This window comes from Euprymna scolopes, chromosome 17, assembly GCF_053919585.1.
Source record: "Euprymna scolopes isolate OS-2025 chromosome 17, ASM5391958v1, whole genome shotgun sequence".
Lineage (NCBI taxonomy): Eukaryota > Metazoa > Mollusca > Cephalopoda > Sepiida > Sepiolidae > Euprymna > Euprymna scolopes.
This window is the reverse complement of record NC_136498.1, coordinates 68,977,230-69,000,435: the sequence shown is the minus strand read 5'-3', so window position 1 is coordinate 69,000,435 and position 23,206 is coordinate 68,977,230. Positions and strand designations below refer to the sequence as shown.

Here is a 23,206-nt window from a genome sequence, read left to right as displayed (position 1 = left end):
CCGTCATTAACCCTAATCAGAGAGAGAGAGAGAGAGAGAGAGAGAGAGAGAGATCAATGAATCTCGCATAATGTAATAAGTTTTCACTAGAAAACTAGGAAGAAAATGAAAACTAATAGCAGAAAGAAACGAAAAGAAAAGTACGCCATTATTCAAGAGGGAGGGAGGGAACTATTAAAGAGTAGGAGGTAATCTACCGGTAAAAGTGGGAGTAGACACAATCCTAACTACGATATTTTTTTTTTTTTACTATTAACAACGTACGTAATATAGTCCTCCTCATAAAAAGCGAATTTTGAGAATTTACCATTAAAAATTGTGGATCTGACATCACCACAAACCAAAATGTCGCCGGATAATAATGTAAATGGTAAGTTTATAAAATGTATTTTAGTTTATTATCTGTGCCAGAAAAAAAAAAACTTGCCAAACTCCCTTTGTTTGTTTCGGCAAAGGGATCACATGTTGTCTATTGATAATGATCAACCCCTTTTTTTTGTATGGTAGCCCAGAAGATTAATAATGGATTTACAAGTATTTTATTTCTTTATTTTTTTTTTTATATAAAATGAAGTTAATGAATTTCGTCTCATTGAAAACTTTTCTTAATTGTTCTGTCTTAATAATTTAATGTACTGACCATGCTTAACTAACTTAACTCTAAAAAGTTTGAAAGAGTTTAATCACTTTCTGGTATAGTTTTAATGAAATAATTATTAATCAAGATTTGTTAGTACGTAAGTTGTCTTTTTGATTTTATGCTATTTTCGTGTTATTTTATTTTTATTTTATTTCATATTCTAGTTATTTAAATTAAGTTGAACTATGGACTTGCATCCTTATTTTATATTATTACTGCTTAATATTGGTAGATGCATTACTTTTTCGGTGGCCCCGCCTACTTTAGCTTGTATATTTATTTATGATGCGTATGTAGATCCGTAGTTCCACGCTAACACAAAAATCCCAAACATTTGTTTTTCACAACATAACAAGATTTTTGTTTTTGTTGTGAACCAATTGAAAATTGATCCCCTACCCCGCATTTTTTGTTTTTGTTTAAAATTAATTGTTTCATAAAATATGCAACTTCAAGACGGAATTATATATATATAAGAACTTTATTTGAAAGCAAAGTGTGTAAAATAAAAGAATGTTTAAAAACATAAAAAGAAAAAACTGTACTTATGTTACCGTGCTGAAATAAGAAAGCCATTCTTAACATGGAAGGGGTTGTTTTGCAACTATTCTGCACTTTCACCTAACAGTTTAATAATATATATATATATATATATATATATAAACTTAAATACTATTTTTCAAAAAATAGCACGGTAACATAAGTGCATAAGCACAAAAAATCATGCTTTGGATTGTCTTATATGAAAAATCTATTTAAGAAACTTCGGTAAAACTATACAAACACCGTGACAGCGAATTAACCCTAACCCCAACCCTAAACCCTAACCCTAATCCTAACCCTAACCCTAACGCTGTCACGGTGTTTGTATAATAATACCGAAACTTCTGCTTGATGTCGATTTACGAATGTTAGTCCATATTTGTATCTTATTTTATCGTGAACTTTTTAGCTTTAAGATGACTTTGTTTATTAAATTGTTAGATGAAAGTACAGGATAGTTATAAAACGCCCCCTCCTCGTGTTAAGAATAGGTTTCTAAATAATAACGATATTATTTCAGTACGGTCCGTATTCTGCATTAGTACCACCTAATTATTCATAAAAATTATGAATTTAACTAACTTAACTAATTTTGTTTAGGTAATGTTGTTTCAATAGCAGTTTTCTTAAAGCTGAAAAATTTAGGATCACTTTTTTTTCAATCTAATTAGAGCTATATCTGGCATTGTCTGTGAATCTTTTTACTTTCATTTTTGTTTCGTTTTTTCGTTTTTAAAATGGTATTTTAGAAGTTTGATATCGATATCGTTTTGATTGTGAACTTATTAATTGGACCAAATTATTACAAAACTAATGTTATGGTAAAGTTTACACTGAAAATTTCCAAAACTTAAATGAGTATTTGCTAAGAATTTTAAAGCCAGAGAAAAAAAAAAAAATTTCGTCGGCAGTTTAAATGCTTCCAAATTACTTTAAAATTTAAATCGTCACAAAGCAGTTCATTCTTTTTAAGCTGGAGATTATAATGGCTTTTACGAAATGCATTATTTTCGTAAATTTCTTTTTTTTTTTTTTTTTTTTTTTTTTTTTTTTTTTTTGCTAATTTTTTTTTATTTCAGTAAAATTTCGATTCATAGTGTTTTTTGTGTGCATATCCAGAATTGCACTTGCGACGGCAATTAAAGGTAAATACATAAAAATCTGTATTGATGCACGATGCAGTACGTACCAATCATGGATTCCAAAAATCATGTAATTTGATAGTTTTTATTATTATTATTAATTAAATAATAATTCAAGAAAAACAAATTTTACGATTAAGCGAGTCGTAGTGTTTTCGTCGGCCATCATAAATTCTGAAATAAATAAGAGGAAGCCAACTCTATTCGAAATGTCGAGGTCAAAATCAGCTTTATGTTCAATGCAGTTTAGCAGTAAAAGGCTAAACACTGTAAATTATGATTTTCTAACTATTTGAATGATTTACGTAATTTTTGGAATATGACATCTCCATTGTTCTGTAAGGAGTACGTACTTAGAGATTTTTTTTTCTGTATTTTTAAATAAGTGTAATTCTGAATAAGTACCTTTGTGTAATTTTTTCATTGCATTATGCCATGATGATTATGGTCAGGCCTCTAAACTGTAAGAGGCGAAGAAACTCCATGCATACGGACACACATAAAGTTGTCACAGTTTTACTATCATATGTCAGATAACAATACCGTTATTGATAATAACAGTGCAGATTTTTTGTTGTTGTTGTTAACGAAATTTTGGGTTTAAGGTCACAAAAGAGAAAAGCATGCAAAAACAAAGCTTAATTTAGTTCATAAAATAAATAAGCTCAAAATATACTCTAAAAAGTCCATATTTTGGATTTTATTTCCATTTTTATTAAAAATTTAGCGAAATAAAAAAAAAAAATAAATAAAATCTTTTTCAAATGTGACTTCATAAATATTTTTCCGGGACTCAAAATTTTTATTATATTTTCACCCCAAACAAGGCATATTGCCACTTTTTTGTAGGGGGCTACTATCAGGGACATGGGCATCAGGGGTACTGTGTATGGAGTTGGGCAGCAAGATGTCGGTTCACGTTGCACTTGAAATTCTGCATGTCAGTACAGTATGGGAAGCAGGGACCCGGCAGGGAAATTTCAAAGTTTAGCTGTCCTGGGGAAGAAACTACTGGAGTAGAAGGTCCTCTTACATCTAGGGATCTCTACTGTGAATGGTGAAGGGTCAAGGGATGATATTAAGCTGTTTGTCGGGAGTATTTACGTCTAGCAGATTTTTTTCAACCTTCGATCAATGAATGCTTCTAGACTGAGGCAATTAAAATTTTTGGGTACTTATGCACTTTTGTTACCGTGCTGAAATAATAACCTTATTTAGAAAACCATTATATCATGGGGATGGCGTTTTCTAACTATTCTTTTACTTTCACTTAATTTAATAAAAAAAAAAAAGATATCGTAAAACGTGAATTTAACTTTAAAATACTATTAGAAATGGCACGGTAACAAAAGTGCATAAACACCTTTTTTGTCCCTTTTGGGAGCTGTATTCTCTTTATATTAAAACCCGACCTTCTGTCAACTCTGCCATTGTGAAAAGGCAAGTAAAAAAGGACTTCTTTAGAAACGCCATTAAAACGCAATATTTCGGATATAAGAAAGCAAAACTTTATGACTAGTTGTGCTGGAAGAAAAGAGGAAAAATAGATTAGATTCTGTTGTTTTTATTTATTATCTATTTGCTACTACTTATGAATCTTATTGAAAAACCTTTGCCTCTGTGTGTGTGTGTGTGTTTTAATTATTTGGTAATGTTTCTGTTTTAGGAGTTTGTCCCTTATTTTTCTTATTTTTGGACACTTATGCAGAATACGAACCGTACTCAGAACGGTTCGTATTCTGCATAAGTGTCCAAAATGAATAACATTATTTCAGTACGGCGTACTGAAATGCTATTTATTTAAAAACAAATGAAGAGGACATTTTGTAACCATTAATTTAATAAACAAGATACCGTAAAAACTGAATTTAACTTGAAAATCCTATTTAAAAAAAAAAAATGCACATCACAGTCTGTATTCTGCATAAGCGCCTTATTTTAAAAATGAATTCAGTTTCTTTCCTCCGTTTTGTAAAGATTTTAAAGTAATCCTACCACTTTACGCAAATCTGGGGGGGGGGGGGCGCTTCTATTTTTCGTTACAGCAAAGTGGGTCCTCTTACCCTTCAGCTATTATTGAGAAATTAAGTGATCAGTTGCATGCGGAACTTGTTTTTGCCGAACTCCACAGAACTGTGGACGGAATTTGCAATATTGCCGCTATACAATCTTCATGCCATCCATTAACGTTTGCCAAACAAATGTTTGATTCAAACAAAACTAACTTTTGTTATAACGCAAAGAAAATGAGGGTTTGTATTACTGTACACATAGATTGGAAAAAGTTGCCAAAAAACAAATATATAACAAATAAATGTTATCAAAGGCAAGATAAGTTACTTTTCTACCTATCTGGATAATTTTTTTAGTGTTTTTATTTAATATAACATGTTTATTCAGCTCGAAAAACATACAGTTTTTACTGATGTATTGGAAAATTCAAAATGGCGCCCGACTCTCTCTTTGACACGGTAAGTTTGGGAAAAGGATTTAAAAATAAAAAACTAGACAAAATACTGTTAGAAACTCGCTCAATATATGTTAACAGTATTTTGTATATTTTTTTTATTTTTAACTTTTTCCAAACTTACCGTGTCAAAGAGAGAGTCAGGCGCCATTTTGAATCTTCCAATACATCGGTAAACACTGTTTTTCAAACTGAATAAACATGTTATATTAAATAAAAAATACTAAAAACATATCCAGTTAGGTAGAAAAGTAACTTATCTTGCCTTTGATAACATTTATTTGTTATATATTTGTTTTGTTTTTTTGACAACTTCTTCGAATCTGTGTACAGTAATACAAACCCGATGAAGAAAGACGCACACACAACTTCACTTTTCAAAACCTCAAGTTTACAAAATATTTAAGTTTTGTAAAAAAAAAAAGTGAACTTCAAAAAAAAAATTTTAATTGAATTAATTGACCGTCTATCAACTTTTATGTGGTGCACTCACTGGTGAGTGGTGCAGTCAGTAGTGGTGCACTCACTGGTGTGGTGCGGTGCGGTGCGCCGCCGCGTGCGCCGCGGACTGCGGACGAAAATCTCAAAATGAGAACAATTTTCGGCGCTTCTACACTATTGGGACGAAATGTCGGAAATCGTAATACTGAATTTCACATTAAAACAATGGTATCGACGTATTCCTCGTATTTTTAAGATAACTATATCCAAAAATTACGAAAATCGATAAGGTAGAAAATTATTTATTTATTAAAGAAAAGAAAAAATAGAATTTGATGAAAACGATTGTAAGACACAAATTCAGAAGAGAATTTTCCGTTTTGATTTAAACAAGATGGAGGAAATTTTTCACCTGCTAACACGATTAAAGTTGTTTTGTTTAATAATTCACTAATATTCAGGTAATTTCGATTGCATAATTTGGAAGCTACCATTATAATTTATTAGAATTGACAAAAAAAAAATCAGTTGAAACCATTGCTTTTTATTTGAAAACTCCATTTATCGACTACAAAATCTCATCTCAATTCTGTAGAAGCGCCCAATTTTCTTGTGGATGTAAAACTGCACGAACACCCCCCTCCCAAGAAAAAATGATTACGGAATTAAATCCACCATAATGCATTTTCTCGTATGTAGGTTGTGCTAAATAAATAAATAAAACGCAACTTTCATGATATTTTGAATTAATTTGTTGATTAATTTAACATTTTGAAATTATCCCTTTATCTCGTTTTTTTATTACTATTTTATTGTATTTTTTTTTTTTATAATGGCTAGCTGTATTTACGCGATGGTGTCTGGGTTATGACATTTTTCTGGGTGGAGATAAAATACCTTGAAAGTTGCGTTTTATTTCAGGATAAACAGCACTACCACATACAAGAAAATGTCCTATGATGGATTTAATTAGTTATGACTTTTTTTTTTTTTTTTCTTGCGTTAGTGCAATCTAACATCCACAAGAAAAATATCTTCATTTTAGAGATCCGTCCGCAGTCTGCACAACATAAAAGTTAAAAGGAAAACTTTTTTTTTCCTTCCGTTGTTAAGAATGCCTTTTTAAATTTGCTTGGGGATGTTAAACTGTAGAAGTGCCTTTTTTTTTTTTTTTTTTTTTTTTTTTTTTTTTTTTTCAATTCCTTTAATTCATTTATTACTAGCAGAAGTACTCGTGGTTGACTGGGTTCAAAAAGAGCTCTCAAAAATGTACCCTGATTTATCATAGTATGAAAGGTTATGAAAGGGGGGGTGCGTGTAAAGAAATAACTTCAAATTTTGGGTCTCGGAACCAAAGCAAAATATGAAGAAAAGTAAAATTTTGCAGAAATATATATATTTTTTTATACCAACTTTGTTGTTCTTAGTTAAAAGTGACCAACAAAATACATGTTTTTAGAAAATAGAATCTCCGTCTTTTCTACTTATCCGCACCCATTGGTCCATTTCAATTTCTCAATTGCAGAGAGAATAGAAAAACATGTAAAACAATATATTTGTCAAGGTTGTCCATCAATAATTCTTAGAAATGAAAATGAAGTCGGTCCGTTTATTTCATGACGAAGGAGTCGCAAAAAAAAGAAGCATTCATAGTGACGTGAGTGCACAGAGTAAAACTCTTCCAATTGTGGTTTCAAACTTTACACCTGGATGACCATCAACATTAGCTCCTCGGTTTTTCCTCTGCATGTGTTGGTATTCCATGTGTAATCAATGGAAGCTGATTATAAATAAGTTTTTTTGCAAAATTGTTAAAACAATTTAAAAAATGCAGTTAGTTGTATCTTTTGGGTTTAAGGTAACTTGGCGTACATTTTCGTTTATGAAGTAAACCCTCTGACACTTTTCAAGATGAACTGCAAGCTGTTGGGTTGGAGGATGCCTTTCATGGATAGGAAACCCTAAAATATGCCAAAATGCTTCCTTAATGCTTATATATTTACCAACTTCATATCGAGTAACTTCATAACTAACCTTTTTTGTAAGGAAAACATGGTTGCATCAGATCCCTTATTTACGTTGCGAACATTTGATGGATTTCACAGAATCGCAAATTTAAATTCAACATTTATGTGAGCATTGCATTTTTTTTTTTTTTTTTTTAAGTAAGAGAAAAGTAAGGTACAATTCACATATTGTCAACTTCATGCTTGTCAACCATAGTTTTAAAGCCACCATCTTTAGGCGATCTTCTCCTATAAGACGGATAACCATCCTTACTAAACTGAGTTTCAAGTGGGTATTTTTTAGGATATCTTTTTGTATATATTAGACATCAACCATGCAAGGTGAATTTGCATCATGTGACTTTTTACTATTTCAAATAAGGTTGGATCAGTTTGTATATCAGGTAACTGAGCTGATATAATGGAATCAATTTGATTGGAGTTGATTTTTCTGGCAAGCCACAATAAGATATGCGCATGATGCAAGCTTTTTTTGCCACTCAATTGTGTACATGTATCATCGTAGTGGGTCAACGATTTCTGATTTGTTTATCAGATTCATCACTTTGATTATCTTCAGGTGAAACACTCTGTTCAATATATCTTGTTGATTGATGTATGTTTGTCCAGGGACTAGTTCATCTTGAATTTCCTTCCACTTTGGATTTGAAGTGAATGTGATAGACAGGTCTGGTTTTTCCATAGTTTCTGACATAAGTATTTGTATCTTTGATAATCGTTGATAATCGTTGATAATCTATGATAATTGTTGAAAAAAAAGTTTTAAAAATGTAAAACATGCATTTTTAGGGGGTGGGCACTCTCGTACAGGTTCGCCAGACCGATCGTTTTTATTTATTTATTTATTTTTTTTTTTTTTTTTTTTTTTTATTTATTTTTTTTTTTTGCATCTACTCTTTTGCATACAGATTTTAAATTCGAATTTTTAAATAATTACACTATACTTTCGTTTGTTATTTCATTTTATATCACTTTATCAAATGGTTACAAAACTATTGGAAATACACCATATGATGTTCTTATTTTATATTTTGTCTTGATTTTTGCAAAAATGCTATATATTAGTGGCCTGGCAAGACCACAGGGGAGACAACCCAAGCAGCAAAACTGAAGCTAGCCTGCCATATACAAATGTAGGCAAATTTGGGCATATTTTGTTGGTTTGAAAATATAGGTTCTTTTTTACAAATTGTCATTCTATTTTAATCATAGAATATTATTATAATCTTCAAAAAGCCTACAAATTTTTATGTGGTTTCGTCCCATAGAACCGAAGATATGAGCATTTCAGTATTCAATTTGTGTGTGTGTGTATAATATATATACCACCTTTTTGGCAATTTTATAAGTTCCAAATTTTAGCGACTTTTGATCAGAATTTAACAAATGAAGGCTCGTTGGAAAGCTAATGACCTGAATTGTGTAGTGGGCTATGTGACATTTGCCCTTAAAGTTGCACATTAAGGGGATTATTCATCATCCAGAGCCTATTTTTGGCACTTTTTTATAGCCATAAATTGTTTCAATCATAGTCATTTGTTTTCCTAATTTTCATATGAATTACAAAATATCTGATATTTCTCTAAAACCTCTGGCCTTTTATAAAGGGGAGACTAAAACTTACTGCTATGGTTTCAAATGATCTGAAATAACAGCAAGGGGTGACTTGATTACAAATATTTCTCATGTGTTATATCTCCCCTTTTTGGTTTTCATACATAAAGTAAATTTCACAGTGTATAAGGATTATTTGATACTGGAGATATTCATAATCGTACCCTATTTCCAAAAGAGGGGAGAAGCCTAAAATTGACTTTTTTTTCTCTGTATATCGAAAAATCTCTATTAGATTTGACCCCAACTTCACTGAAACTAAAAATTACTGGCGAGCTGAAACTCTGCTTTGGCCTCCACGATGCTGAAAATGATCTAAGTGTTAAAATAATTAAATTGAATCTTTATTTATCTATTTTATTTTTGTAGTATCTAAAAAGTTATTTCTCTTTCTTCTTTGATTTTTGAAAAAAAAAAAAAAAAAAATCAAAATATTTAAGTATCACAATGATCACCGCTTATGCTTTATTTTTTTATTGTTTCCCTAACAAAAGGAGGATGGGCCCATAAATTCACCCTTGTCTTGTCTGTCACCATACTCTAAAAATGCTAAAATGATGTGAAACTACGCCTTGGATTTTTTTGAAATTTTGCACAAACATTAAACCTGATATGAGTAAAAAAAGTAGAACGGATTTTCTGGGAAAACTCCAGTTGTACCCCTAGGTGTACCTTTCGGGTTAAAATGGCTAAAATTTACAATTTTGTGCTTATTAAAAAAAAATTGATGCCTTGGATTTTTATGAAACTTTCTGAAAAGTTGTAACTGATTTCTATAGAATTTTGTTTCTCTATACTTTGCGATAACTCTTGGGTGTGCCCCAGGGGCTCTTTTATGGCTAATAAAAACGCTCCATTTTTGGGACTATTTTACACAGAAAATTTTGGACAAATATGGTATGTCTATTTAGCAGTTTTGCATGGTGCTGAACTCAAATTTAAATATGTAGACGCCTTGGGGACTTTTGGGGCTAAATGGGGGAGGAGGCAAATAATGGACTTAGTCCTTTCTTTTTTTTGCATGGTGCAGAACTGAAAGTTACATATGTTAAGGCCTAAAACTGCACCGTTTGTTTATTTTTACCAGGATTTGACGTCCCCTAGAGACTTTTTGTTTGGGGGGGGGGCTAAATGGGGGGGGGGCAAATGCTGAACATAGTCATTTTTTTATGCCTCATTCACTGTGCATGCTTCACTTGATTTTTTTTTTTTAATAGACACATAGACTGTATTTATTATAGCCCATGCCTTTTAATGAGAGTGGAGTGCCCGTCTTTGAGAATGAAAGATTAGGTCTTGCTGATGACTCATGCTATCGCAATACTAAACAAATATGAACCGATAATTAAAAAGAAAAAAAATGGCCATTTCCCTCTAGTTTCCTCTGCTCTTCCTTTATATAAATAATAAACAGTCATATATAAACATGCGCATATCTAAATAAATAAAACCGTTTTACAGAAACTGTTCCTGTTTATTTCTTTGTACAACACAAATCCCAAGAATTTAAAGCACTTGATCTAATGTCCTATTTAATTGCTTCCCACCGAAGCAAAATATGGCACAAGGCCTGAAAAGTGTTTGGGAGGTGGGGGGGGCGATACGCTCTCCTAAAAGATCACTCTGGTCGAGTATAGCAACGGTCGAGAAAGAACCCATTTGTATTCCTTTTGGGCAACCAGCAATAATCCTTCCTGAAGGAGAGTTCGTCCTCTAGAACCAAACTAGACCATTTCAACTAAGAAGGATATGATGAATTAAACCATACTCTAAAAATGCTAAAATGATGTGAAACTTGAAGCGAATCTCGGCTGGTATGAACCTTAATGTCCCCCCCCCTCTCTTCATCAATGGTTAGTTTGTAAGTCTTTAATTTCAATCTTTAGTCACATTCTGTATAATTATTTATAAAATATTAACATTCTTTAATAATGGAAAATAATTTTTTCCTTATGAAAACAAAAAACGGTTACGTTCACTATTTCTATTAGAAAAATCACTATGGAAACTTCTAAGCAAAGTCACAAAGATAACCTAAAACTTGACAATTTTTACAAATCTGTACTCTAAAATACTGGATGTTTAATTTGAGTGAAACGTTAATGAAAAATAATTGTATTTTACTTAGCAATATATATATATATATATATATATATATATACTAGCAAAAGTACCCGTCGTTGACTGGGTTCAAAAACAACCTACAGAAAATGGACTCTGATTTATGAAAGTATGATAGATTATGAAAAGGAAGGGTTGTAAAGAGATAGCTTCGAATTTGGGGGTATCAAAGCCAAAGCAAAATATGATGAAAGTAAAAATAAAATAGATAAACCCCTTAATTTATTATACCATACCTGTCCACACTGAAACACTTATCACAATATTCTGTGGATCTATATTAAAAAACCTTGTTAAACTTTGTGACATATTTCCATTCTATCGAGGTCAGGCGCAAACGAACACCCCATAATTTTATTATACCATATTTCTTCAAACTGAAACATAATTATCAAAGTATACTTACGCAGATAGATATGAAAAGTCTTTATTAAAGTTTGTGCCTATTTCCATTCTATGGAGGCCAGGCGCGAACGCAGACCCCACAATTTTATACCATCCGTATTTAAGTTAAAACATACTTATCAAAGTATTATGTACATCTATATCAAAAACACTTGGAAACGTTTTTTTTAATTTTTAAATTTTTTATTTCCATACTTTGTGGACCAAGTGCGTACGCAGACCCCACAATTTTAATGAATCATTATTATGCCAGATCAAACATACCCATTCCTGTGTCTCGATACATCTTCTATCATTATGTGATCAGTTTTCTATAATAGTCAACCATATAGGAGCCTATTCGTGACCAGACACACACACAGACGTTCAGCTTATATAGATATATATTATAATATATTTATATAACTACACACACACACTTGCAGGAAAGCCTGGCGTTGCCCGGGATTGAATGATCGAGTGTTTCACACTCCCTTGTTTTTATTGTCATTGAAATCGGTGAAATCGCTCATTTTTTAACCAAGTCAATTGATTGCTTCCTTTAGTTGGGAACTCATTGCACTTCACATGCCTCTGCGCAGTGACTTCGTTCACAATACATTATAGTTCACATTACAGTGTAGAGAACCTACTGTTGGTTTTATAAAAAAATTTCTATATATAATGGCTTCAATTAAAGTTTAAAATGAAAGTTAAGTATCATGGTGCAATTTTCGAACGTGCCCCTGCCATACCAAAGAACCTACTGTTGATTTTATGTCTGGCCGTTCTGCTTCTGTGGTAATAAAGTTTCTCAAATGCATTTGTAATGTTAGGCTATGTAAGGTGTTAACTTTGGTCAAAATCACCTGTTCTTTCTTTCATTGGATTATTTCGATTATCGATATTTATCGAAGACATTCTGATACAAAACCTATATAAGAACACTGCCAAGCACATAAAGTACCTTCGTGTGAAACTTCATAAAAATCGACCCAGCCGTTTGCGACTCCATAAGGAATGAACTCGCATATACACAGTTACTTTTATGTAATAAAAGAAATAGATATATATAAATTTTATATGTATTTATTTATTTATTTATTTTTTTTAATGAACCTATCATTATGAATTTTTAATCTATTTTCTGCATAATTATTTTTTTAATCTATTTTCTGCATAATTATTTTTTTAATCTATTTTCTGCATAATTATTTTTTTAATCTATTTTCTGCATAATTATTTTTTTAATCTATTTTCTGCATAATTATTTTTTTAATCTATTTTCTGCATAATTATTTTTTTAATCTATTTTCTGCATAATTATTTTTTTAATCTATTTTCTGCATAATTATTTTTTTAATCTATTTTCTGCATAATTATTTTTTTAATCTATTTTCTGCATAATTATTTTTTTAATCTATTTTCTGCATAATTATTTTTTTAATCTATTTTCTGCATAATTATTTTTTTAATCTATTTTCTGCATAATTATTTTTTTAATCTATTTTCTGCATAATTATTTTTTTAATCTATTTTCTGCATAATTATTTTTTTAATCTATTTTCTGCATAATTATTTTTTTAATCTATTTTCTGCATAATTATTTTTTTAATCTATTTTCTGCATAATTATTTTTTTAATCTATTTTCTGCATAATTATTTTTTTAATCTATTTTCTGCATAATTATTTTTTTAATCTATTTTCTGCATAATTATTTTTTTAATCTATTTTCTGCATAATTATTTTTATTTTTATAAACTTTACCATTTTAGAGGGTATGCCCACAGAGCATACACTCCTCCTCCAAAAATATTAAATAAATTAGATATAGAAAATTTAATCAAGTAATACATTTGCAAAGCGATTGATGATAAATATAACGGCATTAACCTTATTTGGATTGAACCAGCTGCCCCCAAAGGAGGAAGTGTCTAGGGAATACCAAATTCAGAAGTGGTCCCCACTTGCATGTATATCCCGGTTAAGGGAGATGAAAACATTAGGTTTTTGAAGTTCCTGCAGGGAGGTCTCAACGTCCTCTTAGATATGGCATCTGGTATTCCTAAATGGTCACCCATCTAGTACTGATCAGACTTAACATAGCTTAACTTTGATGATCTAACGAACTGGTGTGCCAGCGTGATTATGCTGTATTTTGGTGATATGTATTTGTTTGGTAAAATCCTAAACTATTGAATTTATTATTATTGTGGTATATATATTCTAGTAAACAGGATATTTAACGTGAACACATCATTTTTTTTAATTATAACATGTGGGGGGGGGCACCGAAATTGTACTATACCCACATAAAAACTAACATAATGATAATAAAAAAAACCCATTAAAATTTAAAACTAATGCTATATTTATTGCTTATAATCGTCTAGTAATACTAGTAATATATATATATATATATATATAATCCTGGTTATTTCTTTGTAATAAAGTTGTATATATCTATCTAATGCTCAATACTAAAGATACTATTTAAGTAGAGCCTACCTTTTATAAGTTGTTTTGGCTTACATTGACAATGCAACGGTTCAACATATTGGTTTCTTATAAATTGTTTGTGATCACGTTTGCTGACAATGACATGACTGTTGTCCAGTGATTTCTTCTATACTGATATAGTTATGTACCTGCAACCGTTTAATGCTATCTAATTTCTTGCAAATAGCGGAATATGACTAAACAATTGATTGTCAATATTTGTGAATATATGCGTACAATAAACAAAGATTGCATAGGCTACCTAGACTCTTAGTTCATCTAAATGCGTCTCAAAATTAAAGATAAAGTCTCTCTCTCTCTCTCTCTCTCTCTCTCTCTCTCTATATATATATATATATATATATATATATATAATCAGCGAGAGGGTGTTACCTGGAGGAGATTATCGTTATATAGGCCGCGGTATTATGATCTTAAAACAAATAACATGCATTTCTTTTTATATATATATATATACACACTAGTATTCATCCATACAAACATATACAAGTTTTGATACACTGACATAACAATGTTTCGATTTGTATTTATTAATAACTAAGATCGTCTCCGGCGAAAAATCTGTCTTTTCATTAAGATGTTCATATTAAAAAAAAAACTATGAACACCTAAATAACCAAGAGACTTTTCGCATGAGATCTTAGTTATTAATAACTACAGATTGAAACTTTGTCATACCCATGTAGCGAAGCTTGTACATATCTGTATGATAAATACTACTATAAATAACTATTTACTATTGAGCACTATTATCTAAACCTGGTGGCAATTCTCTAGATTTTTATCTTAGACTATTACTAAGGGTTTATATAATAGTCCTCAATAATAAATGGAGCTGTTTATAATAGTATTTATTCATACAGATATGTATAAGCTTCATTACACTGGCATGACAATGTTTCGATCTGTAGTTATTAATAACTTAGATCTCTATATAATGTTTATTGTAACTAGGTACACTGGATACAGAAACCGTTCTGTATTGGAGAGAAAGATTCGACTTTATCTCTGGCAGCGAATTAGTTTCAACTGTCTTACATTTATTTTCCATGCCTTGCAGACATTTTTTTTTTTTTTTTTTTTTTTTTTTTTTGCGTCATGTGATTTTGCCTTTTTTTCATCAATCATGTCTGTGACGTTAGTTGACCTTCAACGGTTCAAATTTAAAACATCCAACAAAGGTCATCCTTGTTGTTAGCTTCAGGATAAAGATAATGCTGCCTTGTATGAGCTCAGCTGCATATTTTATTCACGGCTAAAATATTTTTTTTCAAATTGTTCCGGATGGGGGGAGGAGGGTATACTATGCATTTATTTGAAGTATACGTTATTAATGAAATATTTAATTTTTAATTGACTCATTGTTAACAAAACGAAAGTGTAATATTTTTCTCTTAAAGTCTTATAAAGCACTAAGTAAAATTCAGTTCTAGCTGACACTCTTTGGAGGCTGAAGGCAATATTAATAATACAATTGCGAATCATTTAAAACTTCTACCTGATCATGGCTGACAGAATGAGACCATGCTCCTATCATGGATTAAATAAGGGGCTCTGTTCAAAATTCCGTAGAGAAAGATTCCAGAGTTCTACAAGATACACCTGAAAAAGGTCGGAGGTTACATCGGCTGAAACGTTAAGAATAACACTCAAAATAAGAACAATAGTCCAAAAAAATATGATTATTTTAATCTCTTAAGATTTTTAATTCCAAATTAATTCAATAATATAACAATCGGTACAGACCCGACAATTGGAAGTACAAAAATATTAAAATGTGGATTTATAAGACCAAAGAATCCAACCTTGATTGCCCTTTCGGGCCCATGGCACAGTGGATAGAGATGTGGAATATCTACGATTCCAGGTGAGCATTGTCTAGAGGTAGCGGTTTCAATTCTACCCAAAGTCGATCAAAGTATTAGTTGACCAAACCATGATGAGATGACAACTATTGAAGACAGTACTTGTTGTGGATTTAGTTGGAGGATTCGACATGCCTATCCCGTCGCAGTTAACCTGACGAAAACCAGAGAAATAATTGCCGAAGCGTCGTGAAAACAACTAGATGAGGATAATAGTTCACAAATAATTAAATAAAATAAATTATACAAATTACTCATCTCAAAATAATTCCAAATTAAGTACAATATCTTTTGAAGATGTATTTAATAATGAATACATTTGATTGCCAAGTTTTTATTCAAATGATTAGTAATTTTAATTGTGCCCAATAAAATAGGAAATGTTAAATGTTTCAGAATCTACCTAAGGAAACAAGCAATGGAATAACATTGACACGTCTAGTTAGAAAGTTGAATGAAAAAAAAAATCTAATTAAAGCCGAACAATATAATGAAAATATTAAATTAAGTCCTGTACTTAGTACTAGTGTGGACCACGCTCTTCCCTATTCCAGAATTAGCAGCAAGCAGGAGAGAAATGATCTCTGTAAGATATTCGATGTTCATTGCTTGAAATATTTAATAGTGATTGGTCAATTCTATCAAAATCCTCAATCTCGATTGGTTGCTTACTGGACTTCAACCAATCGGAAGGAGTTGCCTTTTATAGCTGAGGACTGTTCTCATTGATTATATAAGCAAGCACTTGAACGCTGTCAACAGGAAAAAAAACGCTCAACTTGCTACAAGAACCCTTTTCAGTCATAACACTGGTATACAGACGTTTTGCAGGCAAAACTTGGCTACTGGGATTTCAACAAAACACAAATTAATCATGGACTACTAAATATAGTAAGAGATTATAAACTCGTTCACAACAAGCCCACACACATACAGATAAAATCTTTTTTCTTTTTTTTTTTTTTTCTTTTTTTTTTGCGTGTCTAGACCCTTTGAATTTTTTACATTTTGCTTAAACATTCGCAATAAACACTCGTCTAGCTACAACCACTGCCAGCAATTTCCTAATCTCTCTATCTGTGCCTAAAACTATACGCAAATTCCATAAGCAGTTTCTTTCCAAAAACTGCTCGCCTATGGAACTTTATACCATGGGGCTACTTTTCAGCTGACTACAACATGACTTTCAAGTTCAATGTAAACAAGTTTTGGTTGAGCCGTCCTCTTAAATAATCAAATTCTACACAATTTTCACGACTAACGATCATTACAGTGTCCGCCTGACACTCATTAACCCTTATCTTCGATGACTTCTTTTATATAAAGAAAAGAAAATTAAGAACCTCTTTACTTTTGGTTATTCTATCAAAGGGTACATGCAGTTAACATATTATGTATGGATAAACTTTGCATTAATTATGACTTTATTTTTCCCCCCTGCAGTAGTAATGATAGTAGTATTTATTTTCATTAAGAAAATTAATCTCTTTCATTAAAGCCGTCTACACTATCTTCATTAGCAACAGCATAATCACTCTGACTTTCAATGTTAAAACAAGGTCAAGTTAATTGTCTTAGCTAGTTACAGAGAGGCAATTTTCACATATAAAAATCAAGCAAAGATGGTATTTATCTCCCTTTGATAATAAGATGTGACACAAGGGGTGGAAAGTGCAATTGAAGAACTAGTGCCCCAGAGGAGGAGCACTCTGGCCTGCAAAACAAAAATGCCTGAATAGCCCTGTCAGCATCCCAAGGACCCTCAGGCTGTTAGTAATGAACTAACCTCTTCTCAAAGAAGGAAGGCAAAGTCTGGGAAGGTGGACCTCCTAGAATTGCACAGGACCAATAACATATCTCAGTCAACAGGAGAAAATAACCATTTCAGGAATGATTTTGTGCCCAAAAAAAGATCTTGACATCAACCTGTGGATGGGATGAGTCAACAGCATGGGAAATGAAAAAGTAAGTTGAACGTTAACGCAAACAATGGGTAGGAGATAATCCGCTAAAGTATATTTAAAGAAAGGATTAACCTTGCATTGTGTAGTGGGTTTAGTGATAGGGATTAGCAATGAAACTATAACTTGATGCCTTTGTTCGCTATTACTTAATAAAGATGAGATTTTGAGAAACGCAAAGTCTGAGCATAAATTGTATCGATGTAGTTATTTCATTTTCCTTTATGTGAATCTCTGTAAAAAAAAAAAAAAAAAAAATGCGTTGGCAGGCAGGCTCGAACCCGTGACACGAAGGCGGAAAAGGAAATGAAAGAAAAGCTGAGAGTTTACCACTACGACATGACGTGAGCGGAAGTGTAAAGCGTTCAAATTTAGCGATGTCCATCAAGGAGGAAAAGAAGGTGAAAAATAAGTTAAGAATCACGCAGGCGCAGAAATGAATGTCTGGCTGGAAGCCAGTTAAGCTTTCTGCTTTCTGCCATATTTGTTTCCCCACGATGTTGGGGAAAACAAGCCCCCCCCCCTCAAAAAAAGGAGGAACTCTGGCAGTGTCTTAATGAATAGCAATTGTCTGATATAAAGGGTTTCCCCACATTGATCAAACCTAATTGCCTTCAAGATGTCCCGGCCTGAAAGGCCAGGAGACACTCATGTTTGCTTCAATCAGTTTCGTTTTATTTATACAAAATAGACAAATGCACGAAAGGACGGGAAAGGGGGAATTTTTTAAAAGTCTATCAAAATAAAGATAGACGATGTCCGTTTTCAAATCTGAGATATTACAATTTAGGGAGTAAGGAAAATTCTCCAATTCCTCTTGTCAAGAATCCGGCATAAAAAAGCCTTTTTTGGACATGCATAAACCCACGTGCCCATTTTGCTTTGTGTATATATATATATATATATATATATATATATATATAGATATATAGATAATGAATTTCTTTTGATTGTTCAGTGATAGTTTTTTGTCTTAACACAAGATCACGATGCTCTGCTGATCCTGACTGGATTAATTCTTTAGCTGGAAAAGTTTCTCTGACTGAATTTATACTGTCTTTTTTTTTGCTTGGGGCAACTATATTGTTTTATGATGAAAATGGTTCTACACTTAAATTATTATTTGCAAGAATGCCCGTTTCAGGACCGGAATGCATTAATATTGTGGCACTCTACAATTCTTTAATAATTGCAAGGGAGTAGAACACTAAACTAACTTGAAGAAATCGAAAAGATTGATGGGATAAAAGCTGTGAGAAAATAGAGCTTTTTTTATTGGCATAAAAAATATTTTAATTTTTGGAGTTAAGAACCTTCATCTCTGTTAGCAAAGCTATTCAGCATTGGCCGGGACAAAAGGGTAAAATATTTCTATGTAAACTTCTACCTGTTCTTTATCTTTTTATCTTCCCCACCTTCTTCACATTCCCTCTCCCCCAGTTTCCTTCTCCTCACTTTTTTTTTTTTTCTTTATTCTCTGCTCAGCTCTTTCTCTCTCTCGCACAAACGAAATCTGCGCCAGTTTAGGGTCAAAGAATTTTTTTTTTTTTCTAATTATAGATATTATTCATCCGGGGCAAAGTCAGTCAAGGAAATACCAACTTTGTGGATATTTGTGTTGTAATTTTTTAGCATTCTCTGGGCACACTGACAAATCCTGACCAAATATTCCAAATCACATAGTATTCACAGGCCAATTAAGATTTCATATAATTTTTTTTTATATTTGTCGTCCGAATGGTCGAGCTTCAAAACAATACCAATTTCGTCAAAATCCGTCATCGCTGTTGAAAGTTTTAGGCAGAGATCCAAATATACATACATACGTACATGCATACATACAAGCAGACAGATGAGATTTATATAATAGACTAGCGGAGGTGCCTTGCGTTGCTCGGGTGTTGGGGAATAAAAAAAGTGTTAGTAGGCAGGTAGGCTCGAACCCGTGACACGAAGGCGCAAAAAAAAGTGAAAGAAAAGCGGAGATCTTACTGCTATGCTAAGACGTGAGAGGAAGTGAAAAGCGTTCACATTTAATGATTAAAAAGTTGACTTGCAGAAATGAGATCACGCAGCCACAGAATTGAACGTTGGCTGCAGGCCAGTTTTTACTGTACTTTGCTCCCCCGCAATGTTGGGGGAAACCAGCTCCCCCCAAAAAAAGGGCAAGCTCTCCAAATGAATAGCAATTGTCTGATATGAAGAGTTTCCCCAGCATTGATCAAAGCTGATTGCCTTCAAGACGTCTTATCCACAAAGGCCAGGCGAGTCAAGTTTCGCTTTATTTATACGAAAAAGATCAACAAACACACGAAAGGACAGAATAGAGGGAATTTTATAAAAGTCGATCAAAATAAATATGGAGACAACGTCCATTCGCAAATCATAGATATTATAATCTAGGGAGTATATAAAAAGTTATAAAAAATAGTAATGTGGTCAAACCCCCCCCCCCCCCAAAAAAAAGTCTATCGCAGACATACAAAAATGCGCGCGCCACTTTTGCTTTTTATATATATAGATAGTGCAATTTGTCCAAATGGTGTTACTTAAAATAGCAACACAAAGCTGAATACTCCCCTAGACTAGATGAATTCTTGTCATGGAATCCAGTAATATCAAGAGAGCAAAGAGAAATATCTACTATAGCATATAAAAATGGTCCATTGTGGAGAGGAAAATTGTTCTCAACTTCTTTATTAACTCGGTGTTTGAGAGATAAAGAACTTTAATGGAACATTCGGATATCTATGTATCTTGCATAGAGTTCAAGTGTTTAGTCCCAGGAAGGGGGCCCCTTGAGTTTTGAGAACTTCGACTGAAGTAAAATGAAACAAAGTGAGAAAGAACTGCCATTTATATCAAAGGTGTAATATCTTGGTAATACCCATCTTTGTTATAACACCATCCAATGTGCACGGCAACAAGCAAGACGGTAATCAACCAAGTAAGGCATCTAAATGAATAAAAGCATAATTTGAACCCATTTCTCGCACTAAGAGTAAAGTCAGAAAGGCCTCTTCAACCTTGCACAATAGACGCATCATCTTTTTTTTGTATGCACTGCTTTTGTATATACGATATCAGTTGTAAGGTTAACTAATTTGCATATTGATTTCGAAAAGCAGACATTTTATTAACTTATTTTTTTAATCAGTAATTGCTTGGCTTTTAATATAACGAATAGTTCTGTTTCACAATATCGTTTTCTTTTTTTCTTTTTTCCTGGACAAATATTTAATATCTGTGTTCAAATGCTCTTTAATTTAGAGGGACAGACTTGATTTTTAACAAGTTATGATTTATTTCTAAATTGCAAGTGAAAAGTCAAATTGATTTCTTTCCCTTTCTTTAGGGTCACATTCTGAAATATTAATGTGCACCCAAATTAATAAATGAGAAGGATTTTTATGTTTACTGCAAGGTTAGAAATGAAATGCTTATTTGTTTTGAATTAATATTTCAAATAGCCAACTTTTCAACGCAATAGCAAGTTGGCAAAGTTTGCTAGCATATATTTGACGTATAATCGAGTTGTTTTAATGGATATGAAGTGGCTGGTGCTTGTACAGATTGACTCATGGTTGACGACAATAATAACTCGATAAAATCTAGCAACAAATTATAACAAAGGAAAGATTATAACACAAAATGAAAAGAAAGTTTAACGAAAGAAAATCGAAAAAAAAAAAACCAGATTCATATGCATTGTTCCGACAATAATTAAGGACTTTGTCTCTATTTTAACCCAAATATCTACAGCATCCTCCCTTTTTCCTAAATATATCTTCTAATTTAAGAGAATGAAGTGGACCTTATTCACTTTTGGCAGTCTTATAACTCTCATCCTGTAGTCCTTATATTCCATGAGCAATGTTTCAGACAAAGATGAAAGAATTGCTGTTTTCTGGATTAGAATCTATCCATCTAATATTTATCGTTAGTTTATTTTACCTTGGAGTAGTTTTTTATAGCTCCTTAAATAAAGTAGTTTCATACCTTGTTTAGAGTGATTTCCGTAAAAAGTTAACTTAAATAATGATTTTTTAAAAATGCAACAATAAAGTTATAAATTTCATATGTACTAATCTTTTAAAAAATGCCACAATGTAAATAAATGTTTTTCCCGTTTTTTGAACCTGGTTTTCATTTTGTGTAGTTACCCTTCGAACTCTGTATCGGATTTTACAGAGCTAATATTGTTATTCGTATTCTTTCCTCTTTACATTTCATTTTCTTACTCTTCTCGGCCACTCACTCTCACTTTTCTCTCTTCTGGCTTTTCCGCCTGTCTGTCTGTCTGTCTGTCTGTCTGTCTGTCTCTCTCTCTCTCTCTCTCTCTCTCTCTCTCTCTCTCTCTCTCTCTATCTCTCTCTCTCTCTCTTTCATCAATGTCTATCGTCTTCCCCAGACGCTTTCAACGGCTTCAAAAAAGAGGGAGGGATACTGTAAAAATCATTTCTAAAATATCTGTAAACTCTTCATCACCAGAAGATGAATTCGTGAAAGCATCCAATCTCAGCCGTAACCAATACGCTTTACTTCACATGAAACTGCAATTACGTTTTAGTTTTATTGACTAGACTGTCTGGGTACGCACATGTGCTGACAATATATACACGCGAAACCCTCAGGCAAAAAATAAATAAATAAATAAATATATGTAAAAGGTGTGCTGGAATTCGTTGAACGCGTGTTTTTGACCCTTGAACTGCGATAACCAGACTTGTGATCTAGTTCTACAAAAAAATAAAAAATAAATAAAAACGTTATTTCTAAATCTCGCATGTATTAAAAAAAACAAAAAAAACGATTACCACTATAAAGGTGCTATTTGCCCCTCATTTTCATTTCATGTAAGATGATGTTGTGAGCCTATGCTTTTCAATCTATGTTCGGTGAATAGAGGGAAGAGGTGAATAGAGATAGAGGGAGATATATTGGAAATCTGCTAAAAATGATTTCGTAATCATTTAAAGCGTACCGTACCTCTGCCGATCAATTGCATATGGCATCAATTCGTAGGAAAAGTGTTCCACATTCTGAACAATCCGTTTATGTATAATTGTCTTAAGTCTAAAAAGCAGAAAACTAATATTATGTAAATGTTGGAAAAAAATATGTTTACATTTTTGACGCCCAATTTCATTTTTTTTTGGGGGGGGGGGGACCTGTAAATTCACCCTTGTCCGTTCGTCTGCCCGCACTTTTCTCAATAATTACGCCTTGGAATTTTTTGAAATTTGGCACAAACATTGAACATGATATAAATAAAAATAAAAAAAAGTAGCAGAACGGATTTTCCGGGGAAACTCTGGTTGCTCCCCTAGGGGTGCCTTTCATGTTAAAATGGCTAAAATTGACACTTTTGTGCTTATTAAAAAATTGATGCCTTGGATTTTTATAAAACTTTCTGAAAAGTTGTAACTCATTTTTATATAATTTTGTTTGTTTATACTTCGTGATAACTCTTGGGTGTG

The 23,206-nt window shown here is 32.2% G+C and overlaps 1 protein-coding gene across 3 annotated transcripts in view; it reads left to right on the top strand.

Moving 5' to 3' along the window:
* The first annotated feature begins 204 nt into the window (after positions 1-204).
* Positions 205-23,206, top strand: part of LOC145296778 (utrophin-like) — a 230,199-nt gene continuing 207,197 nt past the window's right edge. For all 3 annotated transcript variants that reach the window (XM_080142837.1, XM_080142836.1, XM_080142835.1), the window contains exon 1: positions 205-370. In XM_080142837.1, the coding sequence (XP_079998963.1) occupies positions 346-370 (25 nt within the window). In that variant the 5' untranslated portion in view covers positions 205-345. The remainder of the gene's footprint in view (positions 371-23,206) is intronic.